The sequence below is a fragment of the Cupressus sempervirens genome, chromosome 6 (genome assembly GCF_028749045.1).
Source record: "Cupressus sempervirens isolate cs-2001-9-10 chromosome 6, ASM2874904v1, whole genome shotgun sequence".
NCBI classification, from domain to species: Eukaryota; Viridiplantae; Streptophyta; class Pinopsida; order Cupressales; family Cupressaceae; genus Cupressus; species Cupressus sempervirens.
In genome coordinates, this window is record NC_143123.1 from 673,217,137 (window position 1) to 673,242,639 (window position 25,503).

A 25,503-nucleotide genomic window follows, 5' to 3' on the forward strand; every position below is an offset into this window, starting at 1 on the left:
GAGTCTGATTTTGGCTTAAACAAATAAATAAACAATTTTCATGGGCGGTAGAATCGATTTTCAAGCAGAATAGGAAGAAGAGCTCCTCAAAATTCAATCTTTAGAAGATCTTTGTGTTTCTCGGCCTCCTCTTTTTTATATTTTTATTAATAGAAAGGAGCTATTCATAAAATAGAAATTCAATCTTTATGAATTTGACTCTGAGTTCACCGAAAACTTTTAAAAACCAAATGAGAGTGCACAAGCATTTGTGATATCATGGCATCAGAAAATACAAATTGTCTAGTTTTTGTGCTGAATGGGCAAAGGACTGAAGTAGATTTATCTCAAATCCACCCAGAAACTACTCTGCTTTCTTATCTTCGATATCATACTCAGTATAAAGGAACCAAACTTGGCTGTGGAGAAGGTAAATCTTATCCTGCTCTTAGAAAAATCTAATCTAGAAATTGTATTCCCTGTAGCTTGATTTGGTTTACACCACCATCTCTGTATTTCTTAGTCTGTTGATTTTTAATCTCTTAATTCTTTCTACAATTGAATAGATAGATTATGGACTATGATTCTAAAGTAATAATAAAACATTCTATAAACGAGTTCAGACAGTCTCATGAATTATTAAATCTACTAAATTAATTGAATTTTAGTTAATCTGTCCTTTTAGATATAGTAGGATCTATATATAGACATACCCACCTAAGAAACACTGTTCTTTCAGTTCAATATCGAAGGATTTGTGAGCAATCTCAATTAGAATCTACACAGTATGTAAAACAATATTGATTTTACACCTCGTTCATATGAAAAAGTGATGAATAGTGGCTTCTTAACTGTTGCAATGGAGTATGACATGTAAAACTAACATGCAGCACATTGCACTTTTTAGTAATTTCCACAGTTCATTAGATGATTATATGATTATTTTTCTGGATCAAATTATGTGTGAATTTTCATCATAAACGTCTTGGATCATATCATCCAAATATGATCTAAAACATTAACTATAAAAAATCATACACAATTTAATCCAGAAAAACAATTATCTAATAGCCAAAATAAGTGAAATCTTAAATAAGACAGTCAAATTCATGAACTTTCTACAGTTCATAACTTATGAAACTTCGATAGTTCCTAATGATATCAATATTTTGCTTCTGGACTTTGACTAGTTATGTCTTTTTTTCGCTAAAACTTAACAAGTTCTGACGAGTTTGTTTTTATTTTGTATCCACACGCCCTTAGACACTCCTAGACAGTCAAATTACTTTGTATGAATTTATTTTAGGACTAAAAACAGACATGAAGAATCATCTCAATTAGTACATAGTGATTCAAGAACATCTTTGCCAGATTCTCCAGAGCAACTTGGCCTGAAGTCTTCTGGTTGGTTACAGGGGGGTGTGGGGCTTGTGTTGTGCATCTATCAAAATACAACACTGATACAAAAGAGGCAGAGGAATTCTCAATAAGTTCATGCTTGACACTGTTGGGATCTATAGATGGTTGTTCCATTATAACTACCGAAGGGCTTGGAAATTGCAGGGATGGGCATCATGCAATCCACAAAAGGGTTGCAGGTTTTCATGCATCGCAGTGTGGCTATTGCACTCCAGGATGGTCTATGTCTCTTTATGGTGCTCTTCGTCAGGCTGAAGCCAAAGGAAACATTAATCATAGACAAGGGTTTTCAAAAATATCGGTATTGGAAGCTGAAAAAGCTATTGCAGGGAATCTCTGCAGGTGTACTGGCTACAGACCCATTGCTGACGTTTGTAAGAGTTTTGCAGGGGATGTTGATTTAGAAGACTTGGGTCTCAATACCTTTTGGAAAAAAGGTGAAAATCCTGACCCAAATAAGTTGCCTGAATATAATCCATCTGGAGTTTCTTCAGATTTCAAATTCTGTAAACAAAGATGTGAAGAATCTAGAACACCAAGATTGAATTTTTCTTACAAAGATGAGTTCAGTGGGGAAAAACGTGTTTGGATCAGACCATCCACCCTGGATGAGATTCTAGGGGCTCTAGAAAAAGCTGCTGAGGAAAATGTTGAACTTAAACTGGTTGTAGGTAATACAAGTGCTGGAATCTACAAAAACATAGAACCTAAAGTTTTTATTGATATCAGTAACGTCTCAGAGCTACAGAGTATTACAAGGCATGATTCAGGGATTGAAGTTGGAGCAGCTGTAACAATTGCCAAGCTTATAGAAGCTCTGGAGGACACAAATACCATTGCAGATGATGTTCTGAGAAATGGGAAAGAAAACCCTACTAGAAGTTTAGTTTTTGAGGGCCTTGCCAATCACCTGAAAAAGGTAGCCTCTGGATTTATTAGAAACACAGCAAGCATCGGTGGAAACATAATTATGGCCAAGAAATTGTCATTTGATTCAGATGTTGCAACGATTCTCCTTGGAGCTGATGCATCAGTCAAGATTGTCTCGACTGAGAGAAAAGAATGTGTGTTAACCATGGAGGAATTCCTTGACAAACCCTCTCTTGATTCAAGGGTACTATTGCTTTCAGTCTTTATTCCAAATTGGAATGAAGATAGCGATCCTGTTGAAAATGGTGGTACCAATGGCACTGCTAAATGTGATGAAAAATTGTTGTTCAAAACATACAGGGCAGCCCCTCGCCCGCTTGGTAATGCAGTGTCATATGTCAATGCTGCCTTTTTGGCTCAAATTTCTCTAAATAGCCTTCAAGGGAATCTGGTTGCAAAGAATCTCATACTTGCTTTCGGTGCATTTGGGGTGAGCCATGCTATTAGGGCTACAAGTGTAGAAGAGTTCTTAGTCAATAAGGTAATATCACCAGATGTTCTTCTGGAGTCAATAGAAATGCTTAAACTGATTATCACTCCTGTGGAAGGTACCACAAAATCTGAATACAGGCAAAGTGTGGCCGTTGGTTTTCTTTTTGACTTCATCAGTCCTCTTGTTAAAGAAATAATTCCCCCTTCCATCACTGATTCTCTGGAAGTTAACAACAATCAGAATGGCAGTACTTTCAATCATGAAACATGCATTGTAGAGGGTAAACAAACAGTGGAATTTCATCACGAGTATAGTCCAGTCGGCCAGCCTTCTGCAAAAGTTGCAGCAGAGCTTCAAGCATCAGGTAATTCTCTTTCCTTTTCCACCTTCGACTATCAAACGCCAAATAAGAGTAGCTATTTGCTTTATTACATAGAGAAAGATACATATTGAGGAATCAGGATGACGAAAAAGATACATATCGAAGATGAATGAGTGAGTGTTTTTAGTAACTTTTATGAAGTCAAATAGTTTATGGAACTAATGAGAGCTACCTAATAGATTGGTATGTTTGAAATAGATATGATATGATATGATAGATTTTAATGATGTCCACGAGGCTAAAGTAGTCTATGGGACCCACACGATCACCCCCCAAGGTAGGAGCGGAACTAATCTAGCTGCAGAGTTTTGGTTAACTTGTCTCTCCTTCATTGAAGTTTGATAATTAGAGTCATTGTTCTCTTCACTTGATCCTCCTTGAATAAGTAGTTCAAGTCCTTGTTCTATAATCTCTCTGTATAACCAAATCTGATGTCACTGTATGCCAGACAATCTTTGAGAAAGTGCTGCTTCGTCTCTACCGCTCCCATATTACAAAAAAGACGCATTTTGTCTGCCCACTCTTCCTTTGGAACTTGTCATCTACCAGTTTCACATCACAGCCGGTGTGAACTAGTTTTGAGTTGGGCTATCAACATTTTTGCTCTCCAATTAATGGGTGCTCTTATATAGGCCTTTTCATCATGACTAGAAGTGGGGTTAAATTCTTTAATGTAATAAGATTTTTTCCACCCCATGTGCCTAGTCCATAAAATATTGCAAAATTTTTTCATGGCAAACTTCTTTATATCTTTAATACTATCCGGGCAAGTATGGATGTTGATATCCCATTTTCGCATCCATTTGTCATTTTGCTTCATCCTTGTGCTTTTTCGCCTAACAAGTTTTTCATCTACGACTAGCTTGGGCCAGTGATGTGTTTCTAGGCCCTAGGTTTTCTTTAGAAAGCTTAGCATTCAGACCAATGTGATGACTTCTAACAGAAAGGAACCCACCTCAGCCAATAAGATCTCATACGGCACCGTGGTCTTGACTTTAAGATTGCATGTGATGAAGTGTTTTTGAATTCTTTCTACCTATCGCCATTTTTTATCAGACATACTGCCGCCCCAGACTTCACATCCGTATAGAATAACCGGAGTGATCAGCAGACCAAAAAGAGTTTTCATGGTCGCCCAATCCCATAATTCTGAGTTCCTACACCTATTTTGTAGAGAATATAATGTCTTACAGCCCCCTGGAATCCTTTTTGATCTGCTTGTATCCCAATTGAGTTTGTTATGAAAATATATGCCTAAGTATTTATACTCCTCCACAATCTCAAGAGGGTTACCCTCAAACAGGAACTCGTCCTGTATACCCCTATTCTTTTTCAGTGAGAAGATCATAACTTTGGTTTTGCTAGTGTTCACTTGCATTCCCACCTCATAGCAAAAACTTTCTAGACCTTTCAAGTGTTCTTTCAAACCTTTAGCCAGTCTAGCAAGTATGATGATATCATCTACATACAAGAGCAATCTTATCACAAAGTAAGCTAGTTGTACCCCCTCACCATTGGTCTTGTTTATCCATTCTTCTAACTTGTCAATATAGAGCCCGAATAATGTTGGAGATAGCAGACACCCTTGTTTAACCCTGATGTTGTTGCCAAAATCTTCTAATAGCCCTTCCATCATTATAATTTTAGCTTTGACCTGCTCATACAATCTGTGAATAGCAGACCTAAGTTCTTTAGGAACTTCCAACTCTTCCATTTTGTCCCAAAGTTTGTTACGTGGCATTGTGTCAAATGCTTTTTAAAGTCCACGAAACAACAGAAAGCCTTGGCCCCCTGAGTGTCCCAAATTTTCCCTATCAAATATTTGAGAGTGATGTTGTGATCTATAGTAGAGTGTTTCAGTCTAAAGCCTACTTCCCCTTTTGCCCTTTTGCCTTTTGTTTCAGCCCATTTATTGATTTTCCATTCTACCATGCTACCAAATAACTTTCCGAAGAGTGGATTGATCATGATAGTTTGGTAATTAGAAGGGTTGTTTATGTCTCTTCTTTTGTGGAGTGGAATCACCACACTTGTTGTCCAATTTATAGGGAAGCCTTCTCTATTGACACTATTGAAAATCTTAGTGATGTGTGGTGGTAGGGTTTCAACACCCCACTTTAAGTATTCAACCTGTAGCCCATCTATATCTTGAGCTTTATCTGTAGCCAACCTCCTTATGCCTTGAATAATATCCTTCTAGCTGAATAAATCATGTAAGTCTCGGTTGCCATGGTTCTATGTTCTCCCAAATCACACTCATTGAGGTTCTTGGCGTATTCTAGCCATTTGGTTCATGTGATGTTGTTCTCTATCTGTGTTTTTCTCTGTTGAAGCTCTTTCCAAAACTTTCTGGGGTTGCTTTTACCAAGATTAATCAACTTGATCCTTCTCATGTTCACATACTCCTCTTTCTTCATTTTAATCAGTTGATCATATTCCCTTCTACTTTATCTATTCATGTTCTTTTTCCAACTCCTTTTTTCCATTTTGCACTCTTCATCAAACCACGGATTGTCCAGAAAAGTGTTCTTGTCTTCTCATGTGGCCTTAGATCTTTTACACTCCTTCAAGGCTTTAATGATAGTAAGAACAAGATTATCCTTGTCCATGGAATGTTGTTTATCAGACTTGAAATAATTTCCCTGAACCCTAGACAGTCGTAAAAGAGAGTCTTAGAAAATATTATGGTTTTCTTGTGTCATTAAAACTTTGTTAGTCAAGAGCATCTTCCTTTTCTATAGAGGTTTTGAGACATCATGTTGATCCTTAATGTGGGTAGCTACCCTTATCAAGATGGGGTTATGGTTGGACTTTAACTCCATGGGGCATTCCTCTATTTCAAAGTTAATTATCTTTGCAACATAGTCTTGTGAGCATATGACATAAGCTACAACAATTTGCCCATTGTGTCTTTTGCATGTGATTCCACCCGATTTAGGCCACTTTTTCATACCATTGCATATGACCATGTTAAATAGGCAGCATAAGCCTAGTAATTCAGCCCCAAAGTGGTTAACATTTCATGTGTTGTCCTGTGATGATCTTTCCCATTTTTGTGTCCCTTCTTCTTCTAGCCAAACTGGGTCTCTGCTTTCCTTGTAACTCTCCTTAAGAATGAGAGTTTGATTGTTTGCTATTAATGAAGGTATGCTCTGATACCACTTGATGAAGAGCCACACCACCCTTACCAACTCACAACCTAGAATGCAACAATATGAAGACAAAGAGAGATAAAATGCTTCCCAATAAATTTTATTAAACTTAAAAATCCAATAACAATTACAATAACATTTTTGCAAGATCTCTCAAGATCCAATCCAAACCCAAGCTAGTCTAGATCCACACACTAGTAGAAACCTCCGAGATCTCAACTTGTGCTCGCAAGCCACCAAGTAACCTCCTTGTTTCTAAACCGCAGCCACTAGCTCTTCTCCAACTTTATCCAAGATCCAAGTGTAAGTTGCCTCACATTCGGCGCTTTGTCTACACACTCACAAGTCCATCACAATCTTGCTGTAAATTGCCTCACATTCGACGCTCTATTCACAAACTCAAGAAAACTCACTCTTCACTTCCTCCTTCTCTTTCACACCTTGAAGCCTTCCAAGCTTCTACTTCTCAAGCTTCTCCTTCTCGAGCTTCACCTTCCACAACTTCTACTTCTCAAGCTTCACCTTCCAAAGCTTGATGAGAAATGCTCATATGCCTTGCTTAAATAGGCACTTACCACCCCATGCATGACTTATCCACAACCTTCTAGAATTCCTCCTACACAATATCCACAACCTTCTACAACTTTCATAACCTTCTAGAATTACAACTAAGCACCACCATGTGGCCCAATTAGAAAATTACATTTCCTTTATGGATCACAACAAATATTAAATGCAAGATTTAAGAAACTTTCCACAAGCTTCTAAGATGTCACCTACACACCTCGATTAATGTAATGACAACTATTTTTCTTATTTTTCTATTTATGCCACCTATGCACCTTGAAAATAGAAATTCCTCCTTTTCTCCTTTTTTCCATTTTTAAATTTTTTTTATTATTTCTCCTCTAATTTTTGTCACTTTCTCTCTCCTCCACAATTTTTTTTTTTTTTTTTTAATAAATAATTTTCCCATGCAAGATGCTCATGCATCAAACTCCCCCGGTAGATAGAAAAGTGTGTCCCACACTTTGACGCCAAAAAGAAAGATCTACCACCATCTTCATCTTCACCAAAGGCTTCCACCTCAATAGGGACAAGAAAACCAACATTAAAATCTTCCACATCTGCATTACTCTATCAAACACCAGAATCTCAACCATCCAATTAGCATGCTCACTCCCAGGAAAAAACTGAACATAATGCTTCATTAGGAAACTCTCATTCACATCAACAACTAGTGAGTCCATACCAGCAATAAAAAAACTCCACATCAGCAGCCACATGTAGATCTCCATCAACACATGTCAAACTCTCAACACTAGCAACCTCATTGTTCACAACAAGATGGTCTGCAAGATACAAGTCACCACCAACAACAACTGGATCATCCACGACCGAGTGCTCCACAATCTCCATGTCAGACTCAACCAACTGATCATGAAAACCAATCTCCATCCCAACATCAACAAGGTTAGGAATATCCTCAGCAACAACCTCTATTTGCTCTACAGGTTCTGCATTAGGCTCCTCAAACTAATCAGCAAAACCAACCTCTTCCACCTTGACCTTCTTAGCTTGCTCAGCCAATCTATCATCCAACTGAGAAATCATCTTAGAAAAATTCCTCTCCACTATATCATGGATTTTCACAATCATTTTAGGGTCCAATCCTCTTGAAGCCATCTCCCAAGATCTTTGTAAACCCTCTGCAACAAATCTTTCCCATGCTCCTTGTGACAACCTCGAATTGTTTGTAGATCGCAACCTGCCACCTCGCACGAACAATCAAGAACCACATCACAAGTCTAGGACAACGGATTTGCAATCCACAAGCTCTCTATGATCATGCCTCAATAAGTTCAGTCTTCCATCTTTGCATCCATCAATCAATCTACATGTCCTCCCAAGGACCTGGTGCAAACTGCCTTAGCTTCGGCAATCTGTTTACACACTTAGGAACTCCTGCTATGATAAACTTTTTCCAACCAAGGTCCTAGTACAAACTACCTCACACTTCAGCGATCTTCTTGTACACTCAGGAACTCCTACTCTGATACCACTAATGAAGGTACGCTCTGATACCACTTGATGAAGAGCCACACCACCCTTACCGACTCACAACTTAGAATGCAACAATATGAAGACAAAGAGAGATAAAATGCTTCCCAAGAAATTTTATTAAACTTGAAAATCCAATAACAATTACAATAACATTTTTGCAAGATCTCTCAAGATCCAATCCAAACCCAAGCTAGTCTAGATCCACACTCGAGTAGAAACCTCCAAGATCTCAACTTGTGCTCGCAGGCCACCAAGTAACCTCCTTGTTTCTAAACCGCAGCCACTAGCTCTTCTCCAACTTTATCCAAGATCCAAGTGTAAGCTGCCTCACATTTGGCGCTCTGTCTACACACTCACAAGTCCATCACAATCCTATTGTAAACTGCCTCACATTCGGCGCTCTATTCACAAACTCAAGAAAACTCACTCTTCACTTCCTCCTTCTCTTTTACACCTTGAAGCCTTCCAAACTTCTACTTCTTGAGCTTCTCATTCTCAAGCTTCACCTTCCACAACTTCTACTTCTCAAGCTTCACCTTCCAAAGTTTGATGAGAAATGCTCATATGCCTTGCTTAAATAGGCACTTACCACCCCATGCATGACTTATCCACAACCTTCTACAACTTTCATAACCTTCTAGAATTACAACTAAGCCCCACCATGTGGCCCAATTAGAAAATTACATTTCCTTTATGGATGACAACAAATATTAAATGCAAGATTTAAGAAACTTTCCACAAGTTTCTAAGATGCCACCTACACACCTCGATTAATGTAATGACAACTATTTTTCTTATTTTTTTATTTATTCCACCTATGCACCTCGAAAATAGAAATTCCTCCTTTTCTCCTTTTTTCCATTTTAAAAAAAAAAAAAAAATTCTCCTCTAATTTTCGTCACTTTCTCTCTCCTCCACAATTTTCTTTTTTTCTTTTTCTTTTTTTATAAATAATATTCCCATGCAAGATGCTCCTGCATCAGCTATTCTAGCATTGAAATCACCTATTATCATTATTTCCCCTAGAGAGCTAAAAGTTGTTGTCTTTTTTTAGTGTAGCAAATGAGTCTTCTTGATCCAATATATGTTTTTTATACATTTTTTAGCCTTTTAGAGTGAAGTAGCAGGCATCCACCATTGTATAAATCTGATTCTTTGTTATATTTATCCATACATACTGCTTGTTTACATCTTCTTTCTCCAAGTTTATAAATTTGCTCCAAGTTTCTTTAATTAGAATGGTGATGCCTCCATGCCCCTTACCATTTTCTATCTTCTTGTTCCATAGTGATGCCTTCTTATACCCCTCAAAATCTAGAACCCTACATCCATCATGTTCATGAGTCTCGGTAAGCATAATGATGTCATTATCTTTAGCTATCGGCCCTAACCCAGTTCCTCTTCTCCAAGGATAACCTCTACAATTCTAGCTGACTAGAGTAACCTTGAGAAATCTATTTGAATAAAAATAGAAAACTGTATTTTTCTTTATGTGCCTTTGATCTTCAGACTTCTACTATAAATTTTATCATGAATATTGAATATGCAACTATAATTATATAGATTTTTAAAGGTGCTTACATTTAGTGTCTTGTAATTGATTTGAATATTCTTGTAAGCTAAACACTTTATGATGAAATGTCACTTTATTTCAACAATTTCTTGAGTGCAATTGTTTCAGAATTTTATTTTATTTAACAAATACAAATAAATAGTCAAATTAGATACATTTTGGCCCCCTGTATAGCCATTTTGCAATAGCAACATCTTCTACCTACCTACTCTTTTTAATATATCACACATCTTCCAATTTTACATGTATGTTATTGCAAACTACTTATCTCAACCATTAACATTTTTGCTTTCCATTTCTATGAATTGAAATGATTAGATCCTCCAAGTATTATTTTGTACAAGGGGTTCTTAATGCCAATAGTGAATCTAGAGTAATCTACTCAAGAACTGTAATAATTTGTTTAGACAAATAACCTTCTCACAAAAATGTCTATCCATAAAATTCATTCCTAATTACAACCTCACAATCTAAAATTGTATCACCATTAGAAGCTCCTAAAAACTCTAATACACCTTTAAATAGGACTAAACCATGACAAAACTTTGAGCCTCTAAAATCAAGATAAAATAGAACATTTTCACTATGGATTTGCAATTAGTCAATTCTTTTAATTTTATTAATTTTAAGTTGGTTTGCCTACACTAAAGAGTGACAAAAAGCTTGTGGGGAGTTCATTACTTGACCAATTCATTTGGATCTACCTCTTTGGTAGTCTCATAAAATGACAACAATACTTCATTCACTACAATGTATTTATGAACACTTTATGTTCAACAACTTCAATAGTGATAAGTAAGCTCTAAAATGTTTCAAGAAAATGAAAAAAAGAGAGGAATTTGAACAACACAAGTTGAATCAATACATTTTTTTTAAAAAAAATTGGCAAAACTTAAATATTTATGCTATATACAAACTGGTTCGAAAAAGACTCCCGGAGAAAAGAACCAGCAAGAAAAACTTCATTCATCACCCACAAAAGTATAATAAAATTTAGTAAGATTGAGATATTTGTCATTTAGTTACAAAAGTAGAAAGCTCAAATGAGCATAAACATCCAAACCCACTAACCTATCAAAAACCCATACATAATAATGATCATATGATGATCTAGAAAAACCCCAGCTTAAATTATAAAGACTAACCCAAACCGCAAAAAGTCCATAGGTGTAATACATTAATGTCCCATATACAAGTATGTTCAAATAAGATTATCAAATTACATCAAATCTGCACAAGATTCGACATCCAAGCTGGCCCAAAACCCCTTTGATGGTACATCAAAATGATGAATATGTAACCTCTAAGCTAGCAACTCCATTGAATAGGACAAGACAAAAGCAAAAATGGAAGCACGCCTTCAAGTTGGCAGATCCATCAAAAAGTGATGACAATAAAACTAGCAAGAGTCTCATTCAAGCATTGAAGCGTGAATTTAAAAGTTGTACAAAGGTTGAGAGATAATCTGTTATAGTTAAAACAAAAAACCATGCCTAGATAATCATAAGGGATATGCCCCTCAAAGGGCAGCACATATCTAACACCTGCAGTGAAACCCAATAGTTATATGGACAAAAATTTATTAATAGTCTTCTAAAACTACCTAAACCAATCATAAATGTCTCCAACCCTACCATTAGAAACCCTCACAATATAACCCAGTTAATAAACTTGATAAAACAATCCATTAAAAGATCTTAAATAGTGCCTTAACCCCCAAAAAATTGCAAAAAGAATCAATACATTTATTATGACATAGATAACATCTATTTATATTCCACATATGTATGTTAATGTTCTATAATTTTTATTTGATAGAAATCGTGAAATAATTAAGATAGACATCTTACAACATGCATTTGGCCTCTCAAACGTTGTACATAAATTTTGCATGACACAACCTTGAAATTTATAACTTTAGCACTGTGTGACATTTTTCATTCATCTCTATCTATGATGGGTACTCCCCTTATTAACTCAAACGCACACAACATAATAGAGAAATAACAACAATTTGCAAGAACAAGAAACTGACTTTTTATTATCTCCCATTAAATGGAATTACAACATATAGAAATATGACATGCACAATCACATGAGCATTTTCTTTACAATATTCTGCAAGCCAAAGCCACCATATACATCCCCAGAACACTCCCCAAAACTATCTTAAACAACCCTACGATGCTTCTTTATGTAGACAATTTTTTACCACCCAAAAAGGTTCTAAATTTTTTAACCCTAAACTTTGAGGTCTATTGTCCCTAAAATATTATTGTTCATATTTTATTACATTAGAATAGGTCCTCAAATCTGTGCTTAAAATCCTGCTTCAAACCTGCACTTATACGCAATAGAGGGGGAAAATTGGTTGGTGGGGAGGGGCTTTCCTCAGTCAAGCATCGATTGAGGAATCAACCTTAAATTGAAATCAATATTAATAAAGGAATGCTCACATGTAGTAGAATTGCAAATAATAATGTAGAATATCATAGCAATGTTGATGCAATTATGTTTGATATGGGATCAAGTGTGCTAATGCAATAGCTTTGACTCGATATAAAAACCAAGAAGGAAAATCATGTAAGACAAAAACCTCATGTATATATGTGTGTATAATATGCCTCAATGATGTATATGTGTGTTTAAGGGTAAAATGGAATCAATGCATTTAACAATATAAATTATGTGAGATGAATTCATTAACTAACCACTTCCGCACTAACATTCAAAATGCAAGAGAAGGAGGGGCTTCCAAACATAACTCTCAATATAATCCAAACTAGATTATCAAAACCCAAAGGGATGCCAATGAAAAAAAAAATTATATCAAGGAAGTACACCAACAAGCCCTCTTTCATGCAAAGTTAATTTGATTAAGGATATGTAAATGTAAATGTGAAATCAAACTTTAATTGATTTATTGAAATCAAGTGTAAGATAGATCTAGGTGCTAAATATATCAATCAAACCTATTAAGATATGCAAATAGGTATAGACTAAAAAGTGAAATGATTGATAAAGTACTCACATCAAAATATGCAAGGGAATTTGTCTTTTTGCTCCAAAACTTGTGACTAAACTTCTAATTATGAGTTCACAATCACAACATAAAACCAAGAAAATGTAATTTTTCTCAAGATTCCAGGAAGTTGTCGACCTGGTGGTAAAGTGTCCACACACTTTATATGAAAATGGACATGTTGCCAGGACATATTAGTAAAGTCGACCCAACTTCTTTGGAAAAGTTTTAGCAAGTAGTTTCTAGTTCTACGTAATATCCCCTCTAATGATAGAATTTAAGGTTAGAACATAATAAATAGAATGAACACCTCATCAATCTATTCGTGAAAATTTTATATAGAAGAGATCATCAGAGACAATACTAGGGCACCATGATGTTGATTAAAATAATTAGATCACCTAAAGATATATAATTTTGATAATGTCTAATATTTATTAAATGCATTAGTAATTCTTCCATATATAATAACTTAGATATTCAATTAAATATATATTATATTAGAACATAAATAGTAAATATAATATGACTAGCATCAAATCTAAAATAACAATCTAACAAAACTTTGTACTGAAAGGGCATGTCCTCACCAAATCAGCATTAGTTAAATGTGGGCCCCTACATATAAACCTTGGACCTGGAACAATAGGAGGATGTTTATTTTATATTCAATATAACTATGAGACTAACATCATAACCAGAGACACAAAGAATGGAAAAATATGTGGAAAGTTGTACATGTCACCAAGGAAAACACATGGAATTCAATCACATATGTTGTTCAAATATGGACCAGATCGATCATCAAGAAGATAAGCAAGAATAAGATACAAGAAATAAATGAAAATAGGTAATGGAAAGTAAGGGGATGATTCCCATTGGTCAAACTGAGACCATTTTATAAGCAATAAAAATATGAGGAGGAGGAGAGCATTACAAGTGTCGAATGTAAACTATTATAGAATACCCCTCATGATCAGAAATAACATGAAGACATGCCATCACAGGCTTAAGGAAATCATAGGGAAATAAATATATGATGTGGACGATCCCAATTGATTACACAAAATATAGTCATGTACATTTCACGAGAGAATAATAACTTTGAACCAATAAGAAAAGAAACGAAACACGATCATCGTAGTACTCATCGCACATAAGTTATCATCATCGACAAATACACATATAGTTGGTACGAGGGGTACGAACCGCAGGTCACATGGAGGAGTAAACTATGATGCAAACAATGTTGACATAGTCATAATGACAAAGGGGTAGACCCCACTCTTATGCATGTAGAACAAGATTTAGTGTGCAAAGAAAATTAACAATAAGAGAAACATTCAGCAACTAAAACTAAATTCACATATATGCCTAGACAAAGAAAGCAAACAAGAAATGCAAACCTCAAAAGAGAAAACACTCCACGCTTCCTTGATTTTGTAGATGTGTCCTTTGATGTGGATGTATGCTCAATTGCTTGCCCAATTGCTTCAATGGTGGAGATGGGTAATGACAAATTGGTAGCCTTGTGAGCTCTCAATTTGGCATTATAAGGTTAAGATTGATGACTTTGGTTCTCAAAATAGCATGGTAACTTTAGCTCAAGGATTGTGATGAAATGGCTTGGGAGGGGATTCAATTTATATGCCAAGGGGTAGAGGGATGGATGGCTTAGATGCAAGGATGGAGAGATGGTTAAGGAGGGCTAAGATGCACTCAAAGGGGAGCACATGGATTGTGCTTGTTTAGCACAAATGGGAAGGTGACACTTGTCACAAGGAGGATGAGTGTGAGAGGATAGGATAAGGGGTTGGTTAAAGGCATGATGAGGGAGATTGAGTATGGAAGAGGGATGTAAGAGTCATGAGTGGGCTTGTAAGAGTCTTTTATGGTTTGTAAGAGCACTCATGGCTTGGTGGTTGGGATATTTTGGAGAGGGGACTTTGATTTGGTTTAAGAAAGTCTTAAACTTGTTTAGGGAATGTGACAACATTAGGGGGTGGATTAGGCTTGGGTTTAGGATTAGATTAAGAATGTTAGAGATGTGCAAGTGGATGGCATTAATGAGGGTGGGTGAGTTAGTGACTAAGCTTGGTTAGTATGGGTGGATGGGGTGGATTAGGCTAAATGGAGGATTAGGGATAGGTTAGGGGTTTTTAGATTTGAGGATTTTATTTATCAAATAGATTTATTTAATAAATGGGGATTTTTGGAATTAGATAGAAGAATAGGAGTTAATTGATAAATAATAGGTTATTTGATTTATCAATTAGGACTATAGATGATTAATTAAATTAATCAGCTAGGGGATGACAAAGGATTAATTAAATAGGAATTTAATTAATGATGCCTTTAGAGATAACTAAATAGGATTACCAAAGCGGTGTAGTCAAATTTAGGTGTCTACAATGCGAAGGTATGGCATATTATTTAATGTCTTTAATGGAATGTGTTATGTCTATGAATCTAATAATATAAGGATATGATTCTTCCATGAGCTGGGAAGCCCGATCTAGAGACGTCCTTAAGATTGGGTATTAAGACAGAGGGCAGAATAGTCTAGTTAGATTTATTATTGTTTAAGTTCTAATATTAATTTTTTTGGTATTCCCTGTCCTAAACTAACCATAATAGTGGGGACATTATATATTGTAGTCACAATTCATATATCTTACTTTTGCACACAATAAAACATAATATTTGTTTTGGTTTGATTAGGGCTTTCCTTTGTCAAGCCCTAGATTGAGGAGTTAACCTTGAAATTTGACGCAAGGAGGAATAGGGATTCAAATAAAATATATGGAATAAAATCAAATTAAATAAATCAACACTCCCCACTCAAAGATGCACATGGAAGCTACACATGAAACCACGGTGAACAATTATTTCATTGCACATATAAAGAAACCACAACATGTTTGATTGTGAGACCTTTTAGGTTGCACACTTGTACAAAACAAGAATTTTACAATCTCATAGCCTTAGCTTGCATCTTCTATCTTCTCTCCTCTAAGAATTTTATTTCCTTCATCTATCTGAGCTTCTTTTATAGCTAGCTAAGCCACAAGTTGGCTAGTCAAGCATTCAATTACAATATAAGTCCATACTTGGAAGAGTAAACCAAAATCCATGCAAGGGATAATATGAAATGATTCACACTTAAAGGTAGGTCCACATGTGTGCTTGGAGTTGGATCCTAACTGCGCAAGACATCATGTAATCAATGGAAACTGTGCCAATCAGAAAAATACACTTCGCTGGAATAAAACAACATGAAACCAGGACTGCAAAGAACAAAATAGAACTCGAGGAACATAGAACACTAGAATTTTTGTAATTAGGAAAAGGATCTAGGATAGGTCCTCAGCGTGATGACAAATGTGCATAACATGAAAACAAAAGCAACAATGACTACTTTGTGAACAACGTACTAGTACAGAAAACAAGAATATTTCTGGTTGATGCAAGATTTCTCAAAGACCCAAAAAGCTTCTACATCAAACACCTAGGTGGTGCAAGAGCACCTCGGCTAACTCCTAGTCCTAGCTCTACACTTTGGTTTTTGGCTTTACTAACCTTAGCCAAGTCATTTGTTTGTGTTGTACCTTAGAAGGTCGTGTGTGTTTGCTCCTAGGTGGATTTGATTAGGCTCAATCCATTCTAGTTGTTTTTGTTTACTTTGTGTTTAGGTTGTTAGGAAGCCAGATTAGGGGTATGGGTTTTATACCCTTGTAGGTTGAGGGAGTTATGGTTTTGAACTTATCTTGACCTCTATGATGTTTTTACATCCTTTTGCATGGTTTGGAGGACATACCTTGTCATTTGGAAAAAGTTGAGAAAGATGTAAAAAAGATGTAAATTGTTGTGAAAGTTGTCTAATAGGTCAAAATTGTCAAGATAATGTGACTTGATGCTTTGAGGGATAAATCATGCCTAAACATCTTAAATGGATCATTTTGGACCTGATTGGAAAGTTCCAAGTGTTAAATGTCCAAAAATTACAAAATTGCAAAAGTTGTCAGCAACTTTGAAAAGTTGTCAGCAACTTTGAAAAGTTGCATGACAACATTCAGGCAGGAATTGGACATGTCGTGAATCTAAGGTTGATGGTTACTCTAACTGTTTGAAACCTCTTGTAATACCTATAAATCCATGAAGGAAACCCATTTCAAGGGATGGACATTGTAAGAGGAAAAGTTAGAAGTTGAAAGGCATGAAGTTTTGCTATAGAATTAACATTTTTTTTTGGATTTTTGGTTGCCTGTATGGTTTAATGGATTGAATGACTCATTTTAGGTTTTGATTCTTTTAGTTCATGTGGTTAGAGTACTTTTTTTCTTAGAGGTCAAGTTGGTAAGATTTCATTTGTGCATAGCTAGAAAATCACTTGTACATAGATTGTTCATTGTTCTTGCTTTGACAGTTTTTGGGAAAATGGCTCCTCCATAAATCCTCACCATGGAATCAATATGGTTTTTGGGGATATGGAAGAGGAGCCCTTGTAAAGTGTACATATCAAAGAAGAGTCCTAGAAAAGCATGGCTGCTATTTTTGATGTGATGCCCTACGCAAGCCTTTGGTGCATGGGTGGGTGATCATAGTGTTAGCAAGTGGGATTTGGTGGTGTTAGATACTTCAATCTAAGAGTTGTAGAAGGAGGATGGATGTGTGAGGAATCCATGTGCCAAAGGAGGAGTTTCCAAGACTATTTTTTCATGAATTTCATCAGACCCTAGTGAATGTTAATTGAAAATGCTCGAAACCCTTGGTTTTAGGCTTAAAAATAGAAAACGGGTGTAGGACTTGAGACCCACAAAATATAGAAGCTTTCCCAAAAGGGTATCCACATTGGAGGTTAATTTGTCACCTTATTAAGAGAAAATTGGAGTTGTAGCCCAAAAACCAACTTTGGAGGCCTAATTCTACTAGGTCTAATTAGGACAGTTTTGTGAAGTTTGAGAGAATCAATAAGAAGACCTATGGATTTTGAGTCCAAAAGGTTAGTGGAGGACTCAAACCATCAAGTTGAATTCCTCACTCCATGTTGAAGGCAGAATGTCCATTTTTAGGTACATTTGTATTCTTGAGGAATAGGTGGGAATGTCCTTAGGATGAGTGCAAGTTGTAAAATCAGTGATGTATCTGGATGGTGAAGTGTGGAGGGTAGGATAGATATCCTCTTGATTTTAGGGTGACAAAGTGGAGTCCTAATAGGCTAGAAGAGATCCTAGGTGAGTCCTTAGAGAAGGAGAGGACTAGTAAGCAATTCAACTTACATCAAATTGCTATTAGAGCCACCAAAGATTTGGGGCTAGTGGAATGTCTTTGTACACTAAAGAGTCAGCAGGGTAGGCATACATGGTAATCAATGAAGAAATTTCCAAGGAGATGAAGGAGCGAAAGGAAATAAATAGGCTCCTAGAGGAAGCATTAGAGGAAATGGAGACAAAATTGGAGGAAGTTGCTAAGGCAACCAAGAATGAGAAACTAGTAATAAAGGTAAAGAAAAAGTTGATGAGGAAGGCATCATACCTGAGCTAGACCCTCCATTTTCTAAAGAACCTTTCCTAAAATCCATCAAGGCAGTGGTTGGAAAGGCCTTGGAAGGTGTCCCTTTGTTTAGTGGGAGGATGGACCCTGAACTTGTGATGAAATGGGTTGAAGGGATGGAAAACCACTTTGAGTGTAAGGGGGTCACTAAAGCACAAAAGGTCAAGGCAGCCAAATCTAGGCTAAGAGGATCAACACTAACTTGGTGGAAGTATCTCCAAGAAGAAAGGGAGAATATGGGAAAGAAACCAATTGCAAATTGGAAAGCCATGGTGACTAAGGTAAAGGAACAATACCTACCTAAAGACTATGAAATTCAAATACACAAGAAAAGGCAAAGATTAAAGCAAAAAGATATGGATGTAGAAACATATACTGAGGAATTTTAGAAGTTATGTTTGAGATTAGGGACTCAAGAAGAAGAACTTATTAAGGTGGCTAGGTATCTAGGTGGGTTGAAGTGGAACATACAGGAAGACATCAACCTATGGACACCTACAACAGTTCATAGATGTTTCCAATTGGCATTGAAAGTGGAAGAAAATAAAAAGAAGAAATTTGACACCAACTTTAGAGGTAGAGGTAGAGGCAGAGATGGAAGGAACCAAAGAGGTTATGGTGGTAGAGGTTCAGACTCAAGAAGCCAAGGGGAAACTAAGTGGACTGAACAACAAGAATGGAATTCCAATAGGGGGGGTTTTAGTAGGGAAAGAAGCTCCAACAATGGTGGAAGAGGAAGGATCAAAAAACAAGGTAGAGGATCCTACTTTGCAACAATGAAGTACTATAATTGCAACCAAATGGGACACCTTGCATATAGATTCCTTGAGAAAGGCCCCACTTCCCAAGGGAGTATGAAAAGAGTCAATTATGTGCAAGAAGAATCTAGTAGCAGTAACAAACCATCTGAAGTACTCTTAGAATCAGAAGAAGGGGAAAATATAATGATAAGAAGGACATTAATTAAGGAACCCATAAAGGAAGAACCAAGCCAAAGAAGAGATCTATTTAAAGTTAAGTACAAGATGATGGGAAAAGTGGGTAGGGTCATCATAGACTCAGGTTCCACGGATAATATCATATTAGAGGAGGTAACTAGCAAGTTGAACATGAAAATTATTCCACATAGCAATCCCTACAAAGTTACATGGCTCAATAAAGAATGACATATTCTTGTAAGTGAACAAGAATGTGTTGAATTCTCAATAGGAAGGTGCAAGGATAAGGTGTTATGTGACATTCTACCTATGGATGCATGTCACCTTCTATTACGAAGGCCATGGTAGTTTGATAGACAAGCAATGCATGATGGAGCCAAGAATGCATACTCCTTCAAGAAATATGGTGTGACCTTCAAGATCCAATCCTTAATAGAAGAAGGAGAGTTGAAATCTCCAAGTCCTAATGTCCTCATGGTGGGAGAAAAGGAGTTCTTGCAGACCTTGGAGGAAGGAGAAGGAGTAGGGGTTTCCCTAATGTTGAAGCCTGAAGAAGAAGTTGTTGATAAGGCATGAAACAAAATAGAGCTACCTAAAGAAGTGTATGAAATGCTTGAAGAATACAAGGATATTGTTAGTGATGGACAACTTCCTACCCTACCTCCCAAGAGACCTATTAGCCATCAAATTGACTTCATTCCAGGAGCTACCCTTCCTAAAAAAGCTTCCTATAAAATGACACCTCAACAAAATGAGGAAATCGCTAAGCAAATCCAATAACTCCTAGACCAAGGCCTAATTAGGAAAAGTATAAGCCCTTGTGCTATGCATACTATTTTAGCATCTAAAAAGGGGGAACTTGGAGACTTTGTACTAATTCAAGAGCCATAAATAGGATCACCATTAGGTATAGGTTCCCAATACCTAGGATTGAAGACCTTATGGGTTGTTTAGGGGAAGCAAGGTACTTTACCAAGATAGATCTTAAAAGTGGCTATCACCAAATTAGGATAAGGGAAGGGGATGAATGGAAAACACCCTTCAAGACCACATAAGGTTTGTATGAATGGCTTGTAAAGCCATTTGGCTTATCAAATGCTCCATCTACCTTTATGAGGCTTATGAAAGAGGTATTGAAGGATTACATTGGTAAGTTTATTGTTGTCTAATTAGATGGCATTTTGATTTTTAGTAAAACTAAGGAGGAGAATATCGAGCATTTGAAAATTGTTTTCAAGAAATTGCATGAAGAAAATGTTAATGATAAATTTGGAGAAGTGTGACTTCATGAAGCAGGAGCTAGTGTACCTTGGGTTTGTTTTATCTCAAGGGAACCTCAAGATGGATCAGAGTAAGATGGATGCCATCCTAAACTAGCCTACTCCCAAAGTTGCAAAAAAGGTGAGAAGTTTTCATGGTTTGGCCCAATATTCTAGGAAATTTATCAAACATTTCAGTGTTATTTGTGCTCATATGTTAGACACTATCAAAGGTGGAATGAAGAAAAAGTTTCATTGGACTCCTCAAGTAAATGATGGATTTGAGACACTCAAGAAGAGGATAGAAACTCAACCCATTCTTGTTCTACCTAGTTTTGATAAGCTCTTCACAGTGGAGTGTGATGCTAGCAATGTGGCAATTGGGGCAGTCCTAAGCCAAGAAGGGAGGTCAATAGCTTTTCATAGTGAGAAACTAAATGATGTAAAGAGGAAGTACTCTTCCTATGACCTAGAGTTGTATGCTCTAGTTTAAGGAAGTGGAGGCATTGTAACTTGCTTCCAAAGGAGCTTGTGGTGTATTCTGATAATCAAGCCCTTAGCTTCCTCAACTCCCAAGACCAACTCAAAATCAAGTACATGAAATGGGTAGAATGTCTACAAGCCTACACTTTTAACATCAAGCACAAGAGAGGAATGCAAAATAAGGTAGCTAATGCCCTAAGTAGGAGACTCCTAATAGTGCAAGAGGTTTAGTTGCAGAGCATTGAGATTGATAGCTTCAAGGACCTATATGCTGATGATGAAGATTTTGCAGACATTTACAAGGTATGCAAGGAGTATAAGAACATTTTCCAAAGTGATTTTTTTAAATACAATTTGCAAAGTGATTTTTTGTTTAAGAGTAGTCAACTATGTGTTCCTAGGAAATCAATGAGGGATAATTTGATTCAAGAAAAGCTCAATGGGTCACTTAGTGGTCATTTTGGAGTCAATAAGACACAAGAACTTGTTAACAAGTTCTACTTTTGGCCGAAAATGAATAGGGATATCAGACAATATGTGGAGTGTTGTGTGGTATGCCAAAAATAAAAGGGCGCATCTTCTAATGGAGGTCTTTATCAACCCCTTCCAATTCTTATTAGGCATGGGAATGCTTAAGTATGGACTTTGTGGTAGGATTGTCAAGCACTAAGCAAGGGTTTGATAGTATTTATGTTGTAATGGATAGATTCAGAAAAATGGCACATTTTATCCCTTGTAAGAAAAGCCATGATGCTTGTCATATTTCTCACTTTTTCTTTAAGGAGGTGCTAAGGATCCATGGCTTACCCTTAAGTATTGTTTTAGACATGGACACAAATTTCATGAGCCATTTTTGGAAAACCCTATGCCACAAACTACGTACAAATCTATCTTTTAGATCTATCTATCATCCTTAGATAGATGGTCAAACAAAGGTCATTAATAGGAGTCTTGGCAACTTGTTGAGGTGTCTTACTAAGGAATGTGGACAGGTTTGGGATCAACTCATTGTGTAGGCTAAATATGCATATAATGATATAGTCAACAAATCAACTAGTAAGAGCCCTTTTGAAATTGTTTATGGGTTGCATCCTAGAGGGGTGTTTGAACTAAGAGATTTCAAGGATGGTGCCAAAGGAAGTGGCTATGCTAAGGATGTTGCCCACTCCATGAGGGAAGTCCATGAATCAGTAAGGAAAACATTAACTGACAATATTGAGAAACTCAAGCAAAAGGTGGATGACAGTAAAAGGGATGTGCAATTCCAAGTTGGGGATCTTGTAATGGTCCATATAAGCAAAGAAAGGTTGCAAAAGGGAGTTCCTCATAAGCTTCATATGAGAAGGTTGGGACCTTGCCAAATATTGGCCAAGCATGGTAACAATGCCTACAAGGTGGAACTTCTGTAGAAATTGGGTTGTCACCAGTTTTCAATGTTGCTCATTTGGTTAGGTACAAAGGCCCTACTCTAGATGTTGATCATATACTTAAGCAGGTCACTCAAGATGTGGAAGACCTAAATTTGACTCCTCCACTACCTAAGATAGCTGAAAAAGTAATTGACTCCAGGATCTACAAGAAGACTAGGACTACCACTTATTGGGAACATCTTGTCAAGTGGCATGGCCAAGAAGATGTAGAGGCTACTTGGATCAAGGAAGCAGACTTCAAGAAGCTGGGCATAGACTCCAGCTTGCTCAATCCAAGGATGGATTGAACTTTTTGTTTTTAGGGGAGTATGGTGTAGGAGCACCTAGGCTAACTCCTAGTCCTAGCTCTACACTTTGGTTTTTGGCTTGTGCTAATTTTAGCCAATTCAGTTGGTTGTGTTTGGACCTTAGAAGGACATGTGTGTTTGCTCCTAGGTGGATTTGACTAGGCTCAATCCATTCTAGTTGTTTTGTTTACTTTGTATTTATGTTGTTAGGAAGCCATATTAGGGGTATGGGTTTTATACCCTAGTAGGATGAGGGAGGTCTGGTTTTGGACTTATCTTGACCTCTGATGTTTTTACATCTCTTTGCATAGTTCGGAGGACATACATTGTCATTTGGAAAAAGTTGAGAAAGATGTCAAAAAGATTTAAATTGTTGGAAAAGTTTTCTAATAGGTCAAAATGGTCAAGATCACATGACTTGATGATTTGAGGGATAAATCATCCCTATACATCTTAAATGGATCATGTTGGACCTACTTGGAAAGTTCAAAGTGTTAAATGTCCAAAAATTGCAAAATTGCAAAAGTTATCAACAACTTTGAAAAGTTGCATGACAACATTCAAGAAAGAATTGGACATGTTGTGAATATGAGGTTTATTGTTACTCTAACTATCTAAAACCTCTTGGAATACATACAAATCCAAAAAAGAAACCCATTTCAAGGGTTGGACATTGTAAGAGAAAAAGTTAGAAGTTGAAAGGCACAAAGTTTTGCTATAGAATTAACAATTTTTTTGGATTTCTATTTTTTTTGTACGGTTTAATGGATTGAATGACTCATTTTAGGTTTTTATACTTTTATTTCATATGGTTATAGTAATTTTTGTCTTAGAGGTCAAGTTGGTAAGATTTCATTTATGCATAGCTAGAAAATCACTTGTACATAGACTGTTCACTATTCTTGCTTTGACAATTTTTGAGAAAATGGTGTTGAAATCTGATTGAAAAGATCATTGCCTAAGAAATATTGTTATAAGGAAGATTTTTATGTGTTTCAATCATTGTTTTGTCACTAATGTCAAACCTACTATTTTCTAGTAATACAATTGCTTATATGATTCAAGTATTATCACTTAGTTGATTAATGAAGAGGATTTGATCAATAAGAGGTAACAATAGCACCTAGAGGAAAGGTTGAGTTATGATTATGTAATGAAGTACATGGATCAGTTAAGATAGTGGTAACATGATGCATTGATTATCTACTTAAGGTTACAAATGATGGCTACACTAAGAAATTTTAGAAGAACATGTGATACAAAGTTTGTCTGCCAAGCTTGACCAAGTGGACGGTAGGTACCGAGTGAAGTCAGTGCAAGTCGAGCAAAAAATTAGTTGTAGCTGAGTAAATGCAAATTCTAGTGGATGTCAAGCAAGACAGTTAATGTCGAGTAAAGTTTAGAAGGTGTCGAGCACAATAAACTTTAGTTGATGCCAAGTGATTTCATAGAGGATGTTGAGTAACATTTTGTGTGACGAGCATCAGAAGATTGATAATGCTGAGCTACTGCATTATTTTAAAGATTGTGAATTTGATGAATCTGAGCCAACAAGTTTATTTTTTTGGATTTTGTGAACCAGGTGCAAGATAAGGATGATGAGTTGGTGGCACATAATTCTAGGTAAACTATTTTGAGGTGAATTCAAAGTGGATTCTAGAGGAAGTTTCTAGAATAGACAAGATATGGGGTAGATATATTGTATCCTACCTAACCCATCTTAACCCTAATTTGAATGATGGAAAATGAGCAAAAAATATCTTAATTTCCTATTTATAGGAATGTTTGGTCATGAAGCAAGGTTGTCATGTGCAAGAACCTAAGGGAGACAAGAGGTCATAGGGTTTTGCTTCATCAAGTGACCTAAGAGAAGAGTTTGCAATGGCATGTTAAGCAAGAAGGCTTAAGGAGATGTATGCTTGAAGGGTGAACAAGCTATTAGAGCTGCAAAGAATGAAGGCCAACTAGAATGGAGGACTGAATAGAGATATGTAATCTGCAAGAATAGTTGTAAGTTGTATCAGATCAAAGCTCTACTGTTACCCTCTAACAATTTTATCAATCTAGGGTAAATCCTTTGGATTAAACTTGACTTTAAAATCATTTGTAAATCCTTTAACAGAGTGGCATTCCAAGTGAATGGCCTAAAGTCTTCTAACAAAGTTCACTTCTAACAGGGTGATTGAAATCCTTTAACAAGGTCACATTTAACAGTGTGTATTGTAACCTTTAACAGGGTTGGCCTTTCACAGGTCATCACTTCAGAAGAGTGAAAAAGGAGTAATATGTTTCTGGTGGTTTTTCCCAAATTGGGTTTCCACGTAAATCATTGTGTTATGTGTCTTGATGAATCTATTATGTTTCATGCTTTACATTTCTGCAAATTGATTTGACAGTAAGCTGCAAGTTTTAAGTGATTGCATATTCATTTGGATGTATGCATGAGTATGAATGTTTTATGGGTTCACTAAGCTGTGAAAAGTTTTGTTTATACATCTGGACCTTGGATAACTGATTCAGCCCCCCTCTCAGTTATTCTAAAGTAATTCCAAAAATTGGTATTAGAGACATCTTCTTAAGAGGACTAGCTTGAAGGCAC

At 36.4% G+C, this 25,503-nt stretch overlaps 1 protein-coding gene across 1 annotated transcript in view; it reads left to right on the plus strand.

Moving 5' to 3' along the window:
* The first annotated feature begins 257 nt into the window (after positions 1-257).
* The window catches only part of LOC149553981 (indole-3-acetaldehyde oxidase-like), a 222,127-nt gene continuing 196,881 nt past the window's right edge, over positions 258-25,503 (plus strand). Inside the window, exons 1-2 of the mRNA XM_089789312.1 lie at positions 258-409; positions 1,395-3,125. Coding sequence (XP_089645438.1) covers positions 259-409; positions 1,395-3,125 — 1,882 coding nt within the window. The 5' untranslated portion in view covers position 258. The remainder of the gene's footprint in view (positions 410-1,394; positions 3,126-25,503) is intronic.